At 44.7% G+C, this 16,643-nt stretch overlaps 1 protein-coding gene across 2 annotated transcripts; it reads right to left on the bottom strand.

The window, feature by feature from the left end:
- Window positions 1–9,135: 9,135 nt before the first annotated feature.
- LOC136676474 (nuclear receptor subfamily 2 group F member 1-A) lies at window positions 9,136–16,643 on the bottom strand. 2 transcript variants are annotated; one of them, XM_066653531.1, is made up of 3 exons: window positions 16,155–16,643; window positions 14,141–14,668; window positions 9,136–10,602 (listed from the first exon to the last, which is right to left on the bottom strand). In XM_066653531.1, the coding sequence occupies exons 1-3, from the start codon at window positions 16,585–16,587 to the stop codon at window positions 10,328–10,330; spliced, it is 1,236 nt and encodes a 411-aa protein (XP_066509628.1). In that variant the 5' UTR covers window positions 16,588–16,643; the 3' UTR covers window positions 9,136–10,327. The 2 variants fall into 2 exon arrangements, with proteins under 2 accessions (XP_066509628.1, XP_066509629.1); XM_066653532.1 differs by lacking the exon at window positions 16,155–16,643 and adding an exon at window positions 15,255–15,447.

Here is a 16,643-nt window from a genome sequence, read left to right as displayed (position 1 = left end):
AATAAATATTTATTCAATGTATTTATTAATGTTAAGAACTCAGGTTTTTTGTAGTGATATTATCGCTCTTTTTCGGAGCAGAAATGACACGGAGCTGATCCCTTTCTGAGAGTTTTCGACTGAGGGTTTTGACGTCATCAGAAATAAATTGTGGAAAATATTTGGACAGAGAGCAGGTCCTGTTCTGACACGCGGAACTAAACATGAACAGGTAAATCGCTGGGCACCTGTGGAGATGTGCTCTAATAATGACCACCACGTTCCAACCACTGTTAGAAATGACATTTATTTAAAGCATTCTCAGTTCCTAGATTTGTTCGTAGCTACGCTACAATTAGCCCAACTACTGCACAACATACTTTACATTCTCCTTTAGTATAATGTGCTCTGAAAGGCCACAGCTTTATCTGTTTAATAAAATTAAAAATGTTTTTATTTTTATTCGGTCTGTGTACAGCTGGTTTCACTCAGACAGACTCTCTCTATATATTTTTCTTTTTTTTCTTTCCCCCTCTCTTAAACAAAGAAGGGGACAGACCTAAGGTGCTGTATAAAAGTCTAAACGGCGCTGGCCTACTTACTAACCCCCTCAGGTCCTGGATGATCTATAAAATATATAAAATACCGTCACTAATTAAAAATTCTCGTGCGCACGTGACACACCTGGGCTCTTTGTTCCACTTCTTTACATCAACTCCACGGTCGCGCGCGCAGCGATAATAGGACGGGAATGAAATCAATGATGGGGAATGTGTTCTAGGGGCTGCCTTTAGACGGTGAGTTCTGTCTGTCGGTGAAGACACGTACCGCTTGTGTTTAATGATGGCGGCTGGATGTGAGAAAGGCTCTATGTGCGGATTGGCTGGAGCTCGCCCAATGAACCGTTTGACAATAGGCCTCATGTTACATTTCCAGTTTTCCAGGGAGGAATTCCGCCGCCGTCTGAGAGAATCCGAGTCTTTAGATCCAGTGAAAGGGCAGATACAGTAGTAATAACAGTAATAATAAAGCTAATAGGCTCGATAGCGAGAGGAGCATCTGAAGAACAGAGGGTCTGCATCATTCACAGACACTGGCCCTTTCCCGCGCTTTAGTCTTTATAGTGTTTTACATAAAGACCATCTTTGCTGTTCTGGTGGGTTTTTGAATCACTTCACATCTTCTTCCTGCGGCACGTCACGTGCAGCTCGTCATCATGTGGTTTATTTTTATTTTTATTTTTTTTTTTCTGAGGGTTTCCACGCGCGGCATAAAATGACACGAGACGTGCTGTGATAAAGACTGCCTGCCTCCTCGCGCTGAGGGGAGAGGGAGGATGTGATGGGGAGGATTTTGAAGTATGAAGAGCTTTGTGGTCGACCCCTTTCATTCCCTGACCACAAACACTCTCGTTCTGAAACAAACGGGACCCCAAGCGCCCCCCCCCCCCCCCACACACACACACCTCCCTCACCACCAGCTAGCCGTGAAAGATCAGCTGACCTCTGGGGCTCTGTCCACTCTCTCCTGTTTTGTGGGGGCCCAGCACTGGCCACTACGTCAACGGTGGTGCGCAAAGGTTGGGGCAAGTCCTGGTCTAACCACATGTGGTGTTGCACATCTTCTGCAGAGAGGAGGACTAGAGACACAGCCCTTAGACTTTAAACAGAGGACCAGTGATATTCTCAACCAATGCAAAGCATCATGGACACGCTAAATTGGGGTGTGAGTCGTTCAGGGATAAATGCCACTCAGGGACAGCTGATGACGTGTATATATATATAGTAGAGCGCGAGGGGAGGCTTCGGATCATCCTGCATCCTAATGACTCCAGAAGAAAGACGGGAGGAGAGGGAGAAAGAGAGAAACAAAGGAAGAGTGAAGGAAGGAAAGAATACGTCCCGGTTCCTAATGCTTGGAAGACGCGTATACCACCCAAATCTCTCCCTCGGCTTAAACCGTCCGTTTCTGCTTTGCTTTTGAAGAGAGTGTGTGGGGGGGAGGGAGGGGGCAGGCCAGGTCATTCTGAAAGAAAAGCAGCCCCCCCACACACACCCCCACCCTTCTCTCTCTCTCTCTCTCTCTCTCTAGTGTATTCTGAGGTCCGCTCCTCCACCGTAAAGAAGAAGCAGCTTCGTTTAGCCCCGGCCGAGGCCTATTTGCTCCTAATGACTAACACAGCTCTGTAATGGATGCACAGGTTTGTTCAGCATTCATCAAAGCACCGCCGCTAAAACAGCAGCCATACACTGGACTAATGAACACAACTGAATTCTATTCACTGCCTGAGGTTTCTGCTTTATTCAGTCGCCTGCGAAATTTGGATTTGCTTTAGGTTTCATTGTCGTTACTGTATTCATTTCAAGAAAATAAACAAAATACACTCGGTATAAAACGCTTTGTATGCGTTAAATAAAGTCATCTGTTAATTTTTAAAAAATATTGTTTCATTAGAATATATCCCTCAATGTCCAAACTTCTGCCTGCGCCTGTTCTGAGCCGAACACCGTTCCTCCGTTCCAGCAGCGCAGCCTCAATAGGCCAGGAAGGCCCGCGGTGTAGACGCAGGCCCTGTAGGCTTTGTTAGCAGCTCCGTCTGCGCTGCTGTTCCTTAGGAATGCCTGCAGTCTGCTCTTCCCGCGCGCGTTAGCTGGAGGAATGCGCGTGAATTTATCAAACGGCCAAAGCGTCTCGAGGCCAGACAGGCGGCATAAAGGGCGGAGAAGAGCAGCACGCACAGCCACATAATACCTCTGTCACCAGCCGGCCGGCCAGAGAGGAGGCGATGAAAAATACCCCTCTCCACACAACGCTCCAGTCATTTATTATCAAAGAAAATGGAAGCCATGCTGAGAAATTAGTCAAATAAAAACGAAATTAGAGCGATATTAACAACAACATCATTCACCCCCCAAAGCCTGTCACACAGCCCCCCGCACACGGACCACCGAGTCTCCCCTGCGTCTGTGGCACTGCTTATGTGATGTGGCCTACACTGTTTACATTTACAGATTTATATTATACCCAGTAAACAAGGAACGTCCCTGGACGTTCAAAACACGTCTAAATGTAGTCTGTCCGTCGAGGACATATTTTAAACGTCAATGGACGTCCAAAATCCATCTTAATAAGTTAGTTAAGTGGTGACCAATCGATAACGTCAGTGGACGTCCAAAATGCGTTTTATACAAGTAATTTATTTCGGGACCAATTAATAACGTCAATGGACGTCCACAATACGTCTAATAGTCGTCTTTTCAATGTCTGTGTTTGGACGTCTTTTCAACTTTCATTTTCAACCATAAGAGAACGTTGATTAGACGGCAGTCATTACGTTATTTCAACGTTGAATCAACGGCTAAATGTTTACTGGGTACTGATATAATAGAAATAATAATAATAATAATAATAATAATAATAATAATAATAATAATAATAATAATAATAATAATAAATAAAAGTTCCTGTGTCGATTTCAGTCCCGAGCTACAGTGGGTGAGTGAAGCGGATAAAGCCCGATATGGAGGGGTTATTTAAGGATAATTTGTGCACAGTTCTCTCAGTAGTGCTGGTCCATTTAATACACCACCATCAGTAGTCTTAAAAATAAATTATATATAAATATATACATCACTTTCACTGTTACTGCTTATATTTCATATATCTGTGACATTGTCGTTTATTTAAGAATGGAATAACGACACATTTGGCGCCCGGTGACAGCGGTGAACCAAAGGTGAATCCGCGTCTCTGTGAGGTGTGAGTTCCACCGGCTCGCGGCTGGAGTTGTAATTGTAACAAAGTGCAGCTGATTATAAATGAAAGGACTCTCCGGCTGCGGTGGCGCAGGCGCACAGAAAGCATCTGCTGAGTTAGAAAAGGCAGGCAGTGAATTGTGCAGCAGGCGCAGCAGCGACAGAGGGCTCGGGGTACACAGGACTGCTGCGGAACGCCTGCGTGGAGCGCGTGTTTGCGGCGGGGAATTAACACCGTAATTACAGTTACACAGGGCTGTTTTGAAGATCTCACGATAAGCTGACGTCACCGTGTTTACCGTCTTGTTGCAGGCGGCGAGGGATGAAGCGCGCAGGCGCAGAGCAGGCGGCTGAGGTATTTAGAAGGGACTGCTAGCAACAGGTAGGTCTCAGACAGGAGAGGAAGCACGAGGCGGGAGCTCCTTAACAAGCAGTCCGGACTTTCACTTCCAGCTCTGAATTATCCGCTCAAACCCTTAACGAGGAACGTTTTCAGATTCATCCCCTACTCCGCAACTCTGCTCTCTCTCTCTCTCTCTCTCTCTCTCTCTCTCACTCTCTCTCTCATTTTTCTTTCGCCACCCCCCCTCCTCCTCTCGTCTACCCCCAAACGAACGCGGGCACGCGCGCGCACTCCCTACGGGCGCGCACACGAAGCCACACACTCACAGGCGCGTCTGAAAAGGACAGACACAGACAGAGCGTAGAGATGTAGAAGAAAGAAATGACAAACAAACGACTTACTTTCTTTACTCTCCCTCCACCCCTCGCTCTCTCTGTCCTCTCCGCGGTGAGGGGTCGACGTGGTCTTCGGAGAGCAAGAGTGAGGGAAGCGCGAGGAAAGAGTGCCGCTGGACGTCCGGGCTCTGCTCCTCGTGCGTCTCATGTGTGCGTTTGGTGGAACACCCCGGTCCCTCATAGCCAAACGCTTTTGAGTGAAGTGCAGTGCAGATTGAGACATATTGAGCCCCCTTTAAGAGAGAGGGGGGGGGATCATTTCATGTGGGAGGTTGGACGCAAAGTTTGGACTCGTGACTGGCATTCCGGAGAGACATGCATATTTTAAAACAACAAAGCGAGATAGAGCCGGGGTGGGCAGGGGGAGGAGGGGGGAGGGGGAGCAGAGGGGGAGGAGGAGGAGGAGGAGAAACTTGGAAAGTGCTCACTAAGTGATAAACAGCTGTCATTGTTGGATTTATTAATTATTGTGATTATTATTTCTATAATGAAGACTATTATTAGAGCTGGTTTAGTTTTGTTTTCCCAGCGCACAGTAGAAGCAATGCCTGAAAACGTTTTGGAAATGTTCACTCGTGTTTACCCAGTGTGGCCCAAGTGCTGCCACTCGGTGCCCTCGTGTTTACTCTCCAGAGGCGCCCCTCCACTGATATCAACAAGTGGGCTTAACTTTGTGTTCCTTCATTTTCCTTTACAACAAAAAACCTCATAACTCCTCTCAGTTGCTCTTGGAACCGCACTCCAGCAAAAAACAAAAAAAAAAAAAAAAAAGCTATAGAGTCCCTCCACAGGCCGTCACGTGGTGGGCTTCCCCCGGCTATAAATAGCCTGTTTACCGGTCTAAACAACTCAGTGTCGAACATGATGTGCAGTAGCTGTCAGTGCGGATCCAGGGAGGACGTGTTAACATGCGCTGACTGGCTGGAGCTGCTCACGTGTGCTGGCTGAACCCATGTTTAGAGTAGAGAAGCAAACGCTTGGTGTTGAGTTAGATATCTCTTTCAGTTGTCAGTGGTCCATGGGCATGGAATGCTAATACGGACCCCCTCCCTCCTCCTCTATTCTCTCTTCTCTGCTCTCCTCTTCCACCGTGTCGTCTCATTCCCTTTCTCTCCGCTGGCAGAAGGGATCGATAGCTGACCCGATGGTTTGGCCACTGCTTTATTTATCTGACCAGGCAATGATATTATCAGCCTTGAGCGTTATATACAGCAAACGTCTTCCTAAATCAACACAAAGGGATCGCTTACACAGCGTTCTGGGCTTTTCTCGCCTGCCTCCCTCACACCAGGCCCGACCACACACACACACACACACACACACACACGCATGTAGAGGCGTCGCCTTATGTTACGTTCACAACTGGGGGATATTTTATATCCTGTTGTGCTGGATTTGATCCATGGCTTAGAGCTCTGCCGCGGAAGGAGAATTATGCAGCGATCATAGACGATGTTAGCAGTAAATGCAGCGTCATTCCCAGGTCGCCTGCATATGGTCTGTCTCTCTGTGTCTCGTACAGCCTTTTACATGTTATCAATTAACATAATAAATCACCACACAGCGGTTATAGAAAGACAGAGTCGTGTTTCCAGGGCCCGGGCAATTTCTCAATTCCAAGTTGAGAATCGGATCTTTTGGTCTTTGCTAGAAATTCAAACCCGTCGACTCGAGTACGCGTTCCGGTTCACCTTAAGAGCCTTTTTGCTTGAGTCGTCCAGCGCTCAGCTCCGGGCAGGAACCATCGAAACCCATAAAATATGACTAAACAGCCAAAGAGTGTCAGATAAACACTCGTCTCTCAGCCAAGCGCAACTAAGCTAATAGTTCTGACACAGCTGCTCCAGAGAGACCGTTTAACATCCCCAGCCCTCAGAGACCAGCTGCTGCTTAAAGGAAGGCGTTCTTGAGCGTTTCAACTCAGCTCTGTGAGGTAAAACTGCCATGTAAGCGATGACTGACAAAACGAAATAAAATGTTCAAAAAAGAAAAAACATGAGCCAGCAATCGCTATCAGTGCGAATCTAATGGAGCCCCAAAATAGCTGCTTCTTCAGTGTGAGCCGAGGCTGTATATGATTCATGTTCCTTTATGGATCAAACCTTGCTTTGTTAATTAGTAACACATGGCACGAATTCAGTCCTTAGCAACTATTGCTTTATATAGCCTCTGGTCGAACAAATGGAAACCTCAATAGAATGTGCTCTGCTTAGAATGCAACAGAAAAAAACCCCAGAATCATTCTTCAGGGATTTTGATCTCATTATTGTTGAACATGAAAGTGTTCTGAGCTTCTGCTCCACGCGATGGTCAACAGTTTAGAAGAAGCATTATATAACAGTGCAGCTCCTGCTCGGCTCTTTCTCTTATCATGTTTTGTGGAACTAAAAGAGCTCCGCTCGCATGACATTACTATTTATGCCACAGGCCGATATTCCCATCACACACTCACACACATTCATACACACACACATGCGCAGGGTGACTTGCCGAATTTCAACACTGACGATTTACATGCTTTGTGTCGCTACACAAAAGCTCCGTGGAATCCCCTCGGGTGTTTCAAGTCGAGCTCCTGATAGCGGCTAAGCGACTATTTTCAATTCAAAAAAACTCTCAACTTGAGAAACATTGAGACAAAAAAAAAAACAAAAAAAAAAAAACACAAAACCAAGAGCAGTCAAAGAGCCATTGTTTTGGGTCCTTTGGGGTAATCAATCAAAAACGTCTGTGCCCTACGTGCTCTTCTCCGACTGTTTCACTCGGGTCTTTTTTATTTTATTTTGTCGTCCCCTCAAACTCGCTACAACAGCGTTCACGGTGCGCGAGGCTTGCTTTGGTAATATTCCGTTTGTCTAAAGTGAATAATTACACTGTAAAATAATAATAAAGAAAAAACACACAGAAGCAGCACGAGGCGCCCTCTCTTCAGAACATCCGCCAAAAGAAGCAACATTTTCAAAAAAAAAAAAAAAAAAAAAACGAAACACGTGATTAGACCCCATCACTGCACGGAAATCTACAAAAGATCAAATTTAAAATCAATCACACTCTCAAACCCAAACTCTGTGTGCTGTTTGACAACCCTCTTCCTCTGTTCCTCTTGAACTTGAAGCCAGCCCCAAGAGCTCAGACTCCTAGTGATCGATGACCCAGTGCGGTGTAAAAGTTTGGTCAGATTTTAGACGATTTTTTAATTGAATTAATTAATTATTTTAAATATGAAAACAGCGAAACACGACACACCTTTTAATGAACACAAACTGGCGGCTAAATGTTTAAAAAAATGTACAAATGTATGTGATTTGGTCAGAGCTACAGTTGGGTTTTTTTGCACAGCTTTAAACAAAGATAGAAACATAAAGCCCCACCAGGTTTAGTTCTTCTTTGAGCGTCCCTTAGCCCTTCATTTTCGTTCATTTACAAAATCAACAAACAATAAAACACTGTTTGGTTGAGGAAATTGTTGCACGCGCTAAATAAATACATACGTGGGTAAATAAATAAACAAACAGATATTTGCCAACGTCAGCTTTGCCACTTTTTTCTCCCCCCATTTTTTAATTTCTTCAATTTTCCCAGAAAAGCGACCTGGCCTCAAAACGAAGACATGGCCAAAGCCCACTCAGCATTCCTCTTCCGCTCAGGTTCAGCTCTCAGAGCTCACCACTCTCCAAATGTATTTCTTCCAAAATGTCAGATTTGACAAATTCACTAATATTGAGCACAGACTGCAGCATAATCACTCGCTGAAAGAGAGAGAGAGAGAAATAAAAAACACGCATCATTTCCAGCCGCAGAACACGCGGGGCTGGAGTGCAGATGTGGGAATAAGAGGGGGACAATCTCAGCGAGAAAACAAGCAGCTTTTTCCCTTTTTTTTCCCACAGTCGTGCCCAATGGTTTGAGGCCGAACACGAATTTCTCACTGTCTTTGTACAATACATCACATTTAGTGCTGCTATCGAGCGCTTTCCATGCTGCAGTGTACATTTCCCAGATTGATCAACGCATAAACTGCTGCTGTGAAACATTCACAGCCCCACAGCAAAATAACATTAGTGGGTGGTGGGGTTTGTTGTGAGTTTATTTTTCTCTTTTCACTTTCTCATCTGTAGTGACAGGCTTCGTCTCTTTATTCCTATCGAAGGCCTCTCTCTCTCTCACACACACACACACTCTCTCTCTCTACCTCTATTCCATTCTCTCTCACTCTCCTGGAGCAGCAGCAAGCCTTTCAATCCAGCCTGGGAAAAATATTAAACATTAATGTGCTGAAGCAGGCATAGATCTCTGAAGCAGTCGCTAGCAACGTCACCCAAATTGTATTCCTCTGTGTTTCCAGTGAATACACAGCAATGGAAGAGACTGAGGCGTCTGTGCAGAATATAACCGAGTGCCTTCCTATGGAACATACCGCGTCCCTGGGTCTTAGAACGTGGCAAACAGGTGAGGGGTCAGTAGCAGGTGGGCTCTGTGTGGATCACTGTCACAGCCTCTGAACTGGCCGCATTTATGTAAAGCGTGTGTGCCTTATTTATCAGTTAGAAGGTAAAAGAGTGTGAATACTAATAAAAATCATAATAATATTGAAGCAGCGCCAGAGTCCAGAGAACAGTGTGAATCATATAAAAGGTGCTGAGAGGGAGACATAGTTGCCTATTTCTTTTTTAATAGTATAGTCACCATCACACAACTTCATCAAGCGACCCTTCTGCACAAGCATATCATGGGTTGAGCAAAATGGAAGCAACAACCAATAATAATAATAAAAAACAAACAAAAATGAAACCAAACAAACAAAAAAGAAACAACGAAAATATCAAGACGCAACAAACAAAATGTATTTCTAAAAGAAAAATGATATATTAAAAGTGCTTTTGATTTCTCACTTTCCTCTTTGACTGATGATTGACTCAACACTCGCACTCACACACACACTCACACACACTCACACACACACACACACACAGCCAAGAACAGTAAAAAGTTTCATTTCACCGGCATCTTCTCCTTTCAATTGTCCATGAGGTCTGTTTTTTTTCTTTCATTTTTCTTTTTCATTTTTTTTTTGCCACAGTTGCAAGTCCACAGCTTCAATTATAGGGAGGAGAGGGGGGTGGGTGGGGGGAGTTCAACCATCAGTGATATTGTCATTGCGATTAGACTGTTTCTTATTTGTCTAAAATTTTCTTTATTGTTTTTTTTTTATCGTTTTAAATTCTCACTTCAATTTTAATTCTTGGAGAACATAGCTTCAACAACATATATCGCACTCATTATAAGAAGCAAAAGGTTATATCAAAAAATCATTAGTATAGAATCACAGAAAAAACCTGGTTTAGAACCAGAAAAAAATACAAAACAGAGAGATACATAGACACAGGACATTTCTTATAATTGCTTGGAAACATTACTTTCCCGCTAAGTCTTGATTCATTTTTTTAAACTGCGCATATGATGTTCTTCAATTTATCTGTACGTACTTTGTTTTTTGTGGGATTTTTTCGTGGTTTTGTACAAAAAAGGAAAATAAAGACTAGTATTTTACAAAATGGAGCGTGTTCTTGATGATGGCGATGGATTTACAAGGGAGTAAAGTCCAGTTCTTTAATCTGTATACATTGCGTATTCCATCTCGGTCCGAGAAGACAACAGAAGAAGAAAACAAAAAACAAAAAAACAAAAAACAAAAAACAAAAAAAAACAGAGGAGAGAAAGTGTCTTCCAAGTTGATCAGAAACGAGGTCCTATATATCGTCTTCTTGAAAGAACGCTGCAGAGTTTTTTTGGTCCTTTAGGTCTCTCTTTCTTATTCTCTCTCTCTTTTTGTTTGTTTCGCTCGCTCATTGGGATCATTGAATGGACATGTAGGGCCAGTTGAAGCTGCTCCCAGATAACAACATATCCCTGATGAGGGTTTCAATGGGAGTTTTACCTACCAAGCGAACGAAGAACAGCTGTTCGATTACGGACGATGAGACGGTGCGGAGGGAAGGCAGCCGCAGCAGGAGCTTGCCGAAACGGCTCGGCTGGTTCGGGTACTGGCTCCTCACGTACTCCTCCAGAGCGCACTGAGATTTCTCCTGCAGACTCTCGATGTGCGCCGCGTCCGACAGGCCGCATGCGTCTACGCAGACAACACATACACAGAAGAGGGGAGGGAAACACAGCTTTATCAAACCACCCTTCGGAACAAGCTTGAACAAAATGGAGTAAACAACCAACACAAGCAAGACAAACGACAGAGAAAAAAACACCGGAAATAACAAGACGGTATAACCAGGGTAAGTCTGACGCTGAATGATCATTTAAACACACACAGGTTAGTGTCGAGGGCGTTCCTAAAGCTGAGCTGAACGTGTGCAAAATGTGAGCATTCCTGGTCAAGTCCCAGAGAAAAGAAACGAGCTCCTGGGAACACTCGCTGCTAATTCAACATTTTTATTTTCTTATATAAAATTTAAAAAAGGAAAACGTGGAACAAATAAACACTGTGTACTAAAATGTGCTCCGTATTTAAATAGTTTAATAATTTACCTGCCATTTCAAAATCAGCTGAACTTTGACGGAGGGTGCCCTAACTTTTGCAGAACCATTGCAAACTCCTTGCTTCACGCGACGCACGAGGAGCTCCGTCATTATAAATAAACAAGGCGAGTACGCAATCCCTCAAAGAGCGACGCGACGGATTCCCCCTCGCGTGGCACAGGAGATACCACACACGCGCTCGTAAATCAGACGCAACAACCCCGGCCGCATCTTCAGCGGTTTTTAAAGCACCGCTATCCAAACACGCTCGAGTGGGGAGAGCGTGGACCAGGCGGCCATGTTTGGGCTAAAACGTCAAATTATGCAGCTGCATATTCGCAAACGGGGCTGGATATGGTAATAACTGAATTATGACCTAATTACTTTCCAGATGCTATCGAGTCATTCCTTCCCCTGCCAGAGACAAGGCCGCTGGAAGCAATCAAATTTATGACCTGGGCTTTAAGCGAGGAGACAATCGCCCAAATTTAGGGAAAGGGCTAAATCAACATTACATGAGAAGAAAAGATCTATTTCCGCTGTCTAAACACCGCCGTCCAAGAACGGAGCTCGCCCACTCAGTGTTATCCTCACAAAATTGCAATTATTATAGTGTTGTTATTTTATGATGTTATGACGTATTTATTAGTACGCTAAGAGAGCTCTAGGACTACAAGTGGAATCTACACATGTACACGACATATAATGGATAACGGATTATTCTTAGAAACCAGCCTATAGCCTGCTGTAACAAAAGCCAACATGGTGTAAACAACATATCAGGCCCAATAAGAATGCAGAATTCATTTATAGGGGAGGACCCAAATGACTATGTTTTATATATATTTGCCTTCATTTGTAAAAAGTCCTATTTTGTAAAACGGTTTGCCACCTACATTCTTTTCTTGTATTGATCCTAATTGCATTGGACTGAAACGCACTTCGGTTCAGTCCAATGACCTTCTGCACTTCTGAACTGTGAAGTCCGGGCTAAAATCTCCCAGTAATGTGACCTTGTGCTCTGTGGCTCGAGCTGCGTGGGCTTGTGAGGAAAAGAATACTTCAGTGTGCAATTAATGGAGAGAAGTAAGTGGACGTCAGAAGACGTGTGTTAATAATTTAAGCTTCCAACTTAATAAGACACCAAACACACCCAGGCCTGCTGGAGGATCCAGACAAAACAGTGGGGCCATCCCTGCGTGGTGAACCATGATTTATAAACAGAGAATAGACACATAAACTTAGTAGATTCGAAATTCAAAGCGATTTGGATTCTGGGCATTCACTGGCTAATACGTTAGCATTGCTCAGCAGGCTAGCTCACAATGAAGCGTAACGTTTACCTAGTTTTCTGTTCAAATGTTGCTAAACTGAGGTGCAGTCAAATTACTGATATTTTACCTCACAAAAAAATGACAAAGGACCCATTAAGAGCAACTGCATAGCAACTAATGTGGATGAGGTCCATACTGAGGCTGACGTCATTGCTAGGGGGGTTAAAAGCACTATTACACTTTAATGGGGAATGTGAGCAGAATTTTGAAGAAGAAGAAAAAAAGATCGAAATCAGGCAAAAGAGAGAAAAAAATCCAAAGAATATAAACACGACCTTTTCACTACTTTCACTAGTAATACCCCATGCTTCTGGAAGCCATGCCAGGTCACACAATGCCCCAAAGACTGCGGCCTATTAACTCAAACTGTAAAGCTTAGCGCATTAATACCATTTTTAATGAAAAATCATGCTAACGCTACAAATAAACTTGGCGACGAGATTCTCTTTAATGTCAGCTCCTCCACATGGCAGAGCAATAAGCCACGCTGTGGGGAACTGTACGCGATGAAATATTTCCTTTGCTGCCACCAACCACCCCATCATTTTGTAAAAGCTACAACAAACCACTCGGCCTGAGACTGAGGTCTTTATTGTCATAGCTGGTGTTATAGCATCTTTATTAACACGATAAGACTCTCCTAGCATCAAGTGTGGGATCTACACAAATACTGGACAAATACGTTTCACACAAACAGAGACAGCGCTTCGTCAAATTAAAATAACTGTTGTTGTTTTTCCAAGTTAAAATCACAAAAACACTCCAGACTGAAAGATGATATCGAGCTAAGACACGTTTGACAGATTTATAGCGTAAACTCCATATTTTATTCTATTTAATGAAAAATAAATACACGTATGAAAATGCCCTGTGATTATTTAGTAAGACTGTCGCAAATAGCTTGTGTAAAAATGGCCACACATCTCTGTACACTCAAGGCTTTGGGAGTACATCATCTAGAAAAATATCCAACCGCCTTCAGGCTGAATTCTGAGATTTCACTCGGGCCTACAATTTCCACGTTTTTTAAAATGGACGCCTTTGTGGCTAGGGCTAAAACAATTGGCCACCATGTTGTCTGTATGATAATTTAACAGCGAGGCCAAGAGGCTTCATGATCAGTACTTCTTATGGAAGGCAGCGAGAATTATCACACGCCTATCTTCGTGCTCAAATGAAATGTGCTTAAAGATAATTGTGGATAGTTTTAATAAACACCCAGAACTTAGAATTGACACTCGTTTTTTTTTTTTTTTTTAATACCTTATTGTCAAAATTATGATTTGAAATTTAGAATTATGTCCCACGACTATTTTGAGAGGGCTTTTATGTGTAAATACAACACAACGTTATGAGTGTATGTGGATTAAAAAAAAAAAAACAGACAAACAAAAAAAGCGTTTTGCAGGACCAGCATCGCTACGGTTTGCTGACGCCTCCAGCTAAAACTGGCACACACACACACACACACACACACGGTGGTTTGTAAAAGTTTACACACTGCTCAAATGACACATGATTTTTAAAACTGAAAAGGAGCACACACACATCTACAGAGAACACAGGGAAATATAATATTTTGTCTCCAATTCTCTTTTTTGTTTAAAATATTGGAAAACACGTAAAATATAAAACTATTTTAACACCAGCAGCAGATTATCCGTGACGTGCATTATTAATGTGCCACAGTGTTAGACAACAGTAGATGAGATGTGTTCTTTTCAATCAACCGAACAGTGCCTAAACTTTTGCACACACACACACATACACACACACACACACACACACACACAGGAGACTCACCGGAGGTGAAGAGCACGATGGCCTTGATACAGCTGTACTCCGCCGAGTCCACGTGCAGCGCCTTGAGCTTCTCCACCTGCTCCTGGAAGATCCGGATGTGGTCCATGAAGGCCACGACGCGGTCCGCGGACATGGGTGAGGCGTGGAGGCCGGCGGCGGCCAGCAGCGGCGCGACGTGCAGCGGCATGGAGCACTGAGCCGCGTTCAGCACGAACAGCTCGCTCCACGTGAGCCGCAGCAGCGACACCTGGTCCGTGATCTGCAGGTCGGGGAAGAAGGGGATGTTCCGCGCCCACTCCACGGCGCTGAAGAGCAAGCGCGCCGCCAGCTCGCAGATGTTCTCGATGCCCATGATGTTGTTGGGCTGCATGCACTGGCTGCCGTAGCGCGACGTCGGGTAGGGCTCCGCGCGCAGTAGCAGCGAGATGTAGCCGGAGAGGTAGCAGTGGCCGTTCAGCGGGTCGCCGTTGGTCAACGCGTACTGGCCCGGGTTCGGCTGGCTCGGGGGCATTCTTCCTCGCTGAACCGCTGACGAAAACAAAGAGAGGGAGAGGAAATGTGCATCCAGCAACTGAGAAACAGCGTTCACCATTTACTGACGCAAGGCTTCTTTGCTTCTGCTGGGTGCAGAGCTGGACAAGATGGGATTGGGCTTTTTTTTAATACACACAGATAATAGTCTGCAGTCTGACACAACTGGACAAACACTGGGTTAATTTCTGCAATTACTCTGTAATATTTTTGTTTTTTATAAAATACACAACAACACAATAACTGCGTGGATGTGTGTACACTTCCTGAACTTATTTACACCTATTAACTGAATCAACCAAACATCTTATTCTTACGTTCTTATATAAATATATATATGTTTGTTTACGCAACACTAACGCTAATGATAAAGAATATGGAATATTAACTGAACTAAAAATAAAAATAAAAATGGAGCTGAAAGAAAACTGAACATTAGCACCAGTCAATCTGTTTACATTGTTTCTTAAAGGTAGTGTGTGTGTGTGTGTGTGTGTGTGTGTGTGTGTTATATCGCTATGAAGCCTTTATAAGGTCATAGCCTCTGAAGTGTTAATGTTTACGTCTGCGTTTGTGCACTTACACAGAGCTAAACGTGCCACTGATATTTCTTAAATGGAATACTCCTACCGCTGTTGGCCATAAGCATGAAAGCATCACAGCCTGTCTGTAATAAGAGCGTGCACTCATTTACTCCAGCCTATATCCACTCTACCACACCGAGAGCAGCAAGGCTACAACTTCCACCATTCACTCTGCACGCCAATTATTCCACATTTTGCAAGGAGTGATTAGTTTCAGGGCGAAGGGCTAAGTGGGCTAGCTCCGAGCGCCTAACGGCCGCCCTCCAGTTCAAATAAATACAGATGCGGTTGGTAAAATTCAACGCCAGCCAGCGTAAATAATTCTGAGCAAAATACACAGTTGTTCTACACTTTGCTGACAGAAAGTTAGTACCGCCATTGTTCACATGGCTTTGGGGTTGAAACAGGCCTCTAAACACACACACACACACACACACACACACACACACTCTCTAGGCTACGACCAGTAAACCCAACACACTCAACTTCCCTGCACTATCGTGAAGCCCCTCTCATCACTGGGTTAAGGCAGAAAATGAGAGCTGGGGAACGTATAAACTAAGACGAAGCACCAGCAACGAATGTGTACAGTCTCTGTCACACACAGAGACCTCGGGTTCAGGCGTCTCGTGCAATTGAGCGGTTTGAAATGGATGCAAGTAGCCTGTGGGCTAAGCTCAATGCTATCAACGCTTGTAAACAAAACGCTCGCTGACTGTAGCGTGCTGGTTTTAGCCTCCACACAGCTAAGAGTAAGAAAACGTGCTGTGTATACGTATGTGTGCACGAGTGTGTGTGTCTCAGTGTGTGTGAGGAGCTCGACCTTTACATAACACGGCTCTCTGTGAGAGCAGAGGGGAAATGAATTTGGAAGAGAAAGAAGTAAAACAGATATTCACCTTCACGGCGCATGCCCACTTTTAAGCACTTCTTTAGCCGACAGTATTGGCACTGATTGCGGTGGTGCTGGTCAATAGGACAGTTCCTGTTGGCACGGCATGTGTACGTTAAGTTCCTGCGCACGCTCCTCTTGAAGAAACTTTTGCAGCCCTCGCAGGTGAACTGGCCATAGTGCTTGCCGCTGGATTTGTCGCCGCACACCACGCACTCGATATGCTGCTGGCTTTGAGTCGAGTTCTGGCCGCTCTTGTCCGCGGCCGTGCCCGGCGTGGACGGAGGTCCCGGCTGGCTGGGGGTCTGTGGGGTGTGCGGCGCCGCCGAAGCCGCCTGCTGCTGCTCCCTCGCCGGCTGCGCCGCCGCGTTGGGCCCGCTAGGAGCTCCACCGGCCACGTCGTCCTGCGGATCGCGCCAGACGCTAACTACCATTGCCATATCTCGGGCCCAGGGAGGAAAAAAGTGCTTTCAAGCGCTCGGTTCTCGGAGCTTGG

Source organism: Hoplias malabaricus, chromosome X2, assembly GCF_029633855.1.
Source record: "Hoplias malabaricus isolate fHopMal1 chromosome X2, fHopMal1.hap1, whole genome shotgun sequence".
Taxonomy (NCBI): Eukaryota; Metazoa; Chordata; class Actinopteri; order Characiformes; family Erythrinidae; genus Hoplias; species Hoplias malabaricus.
The sequence above is the reverse complement of the archived record's forward strand: the minus strand, read 5'-3'. Positions and strand labels throughout refer to the sequence as shown.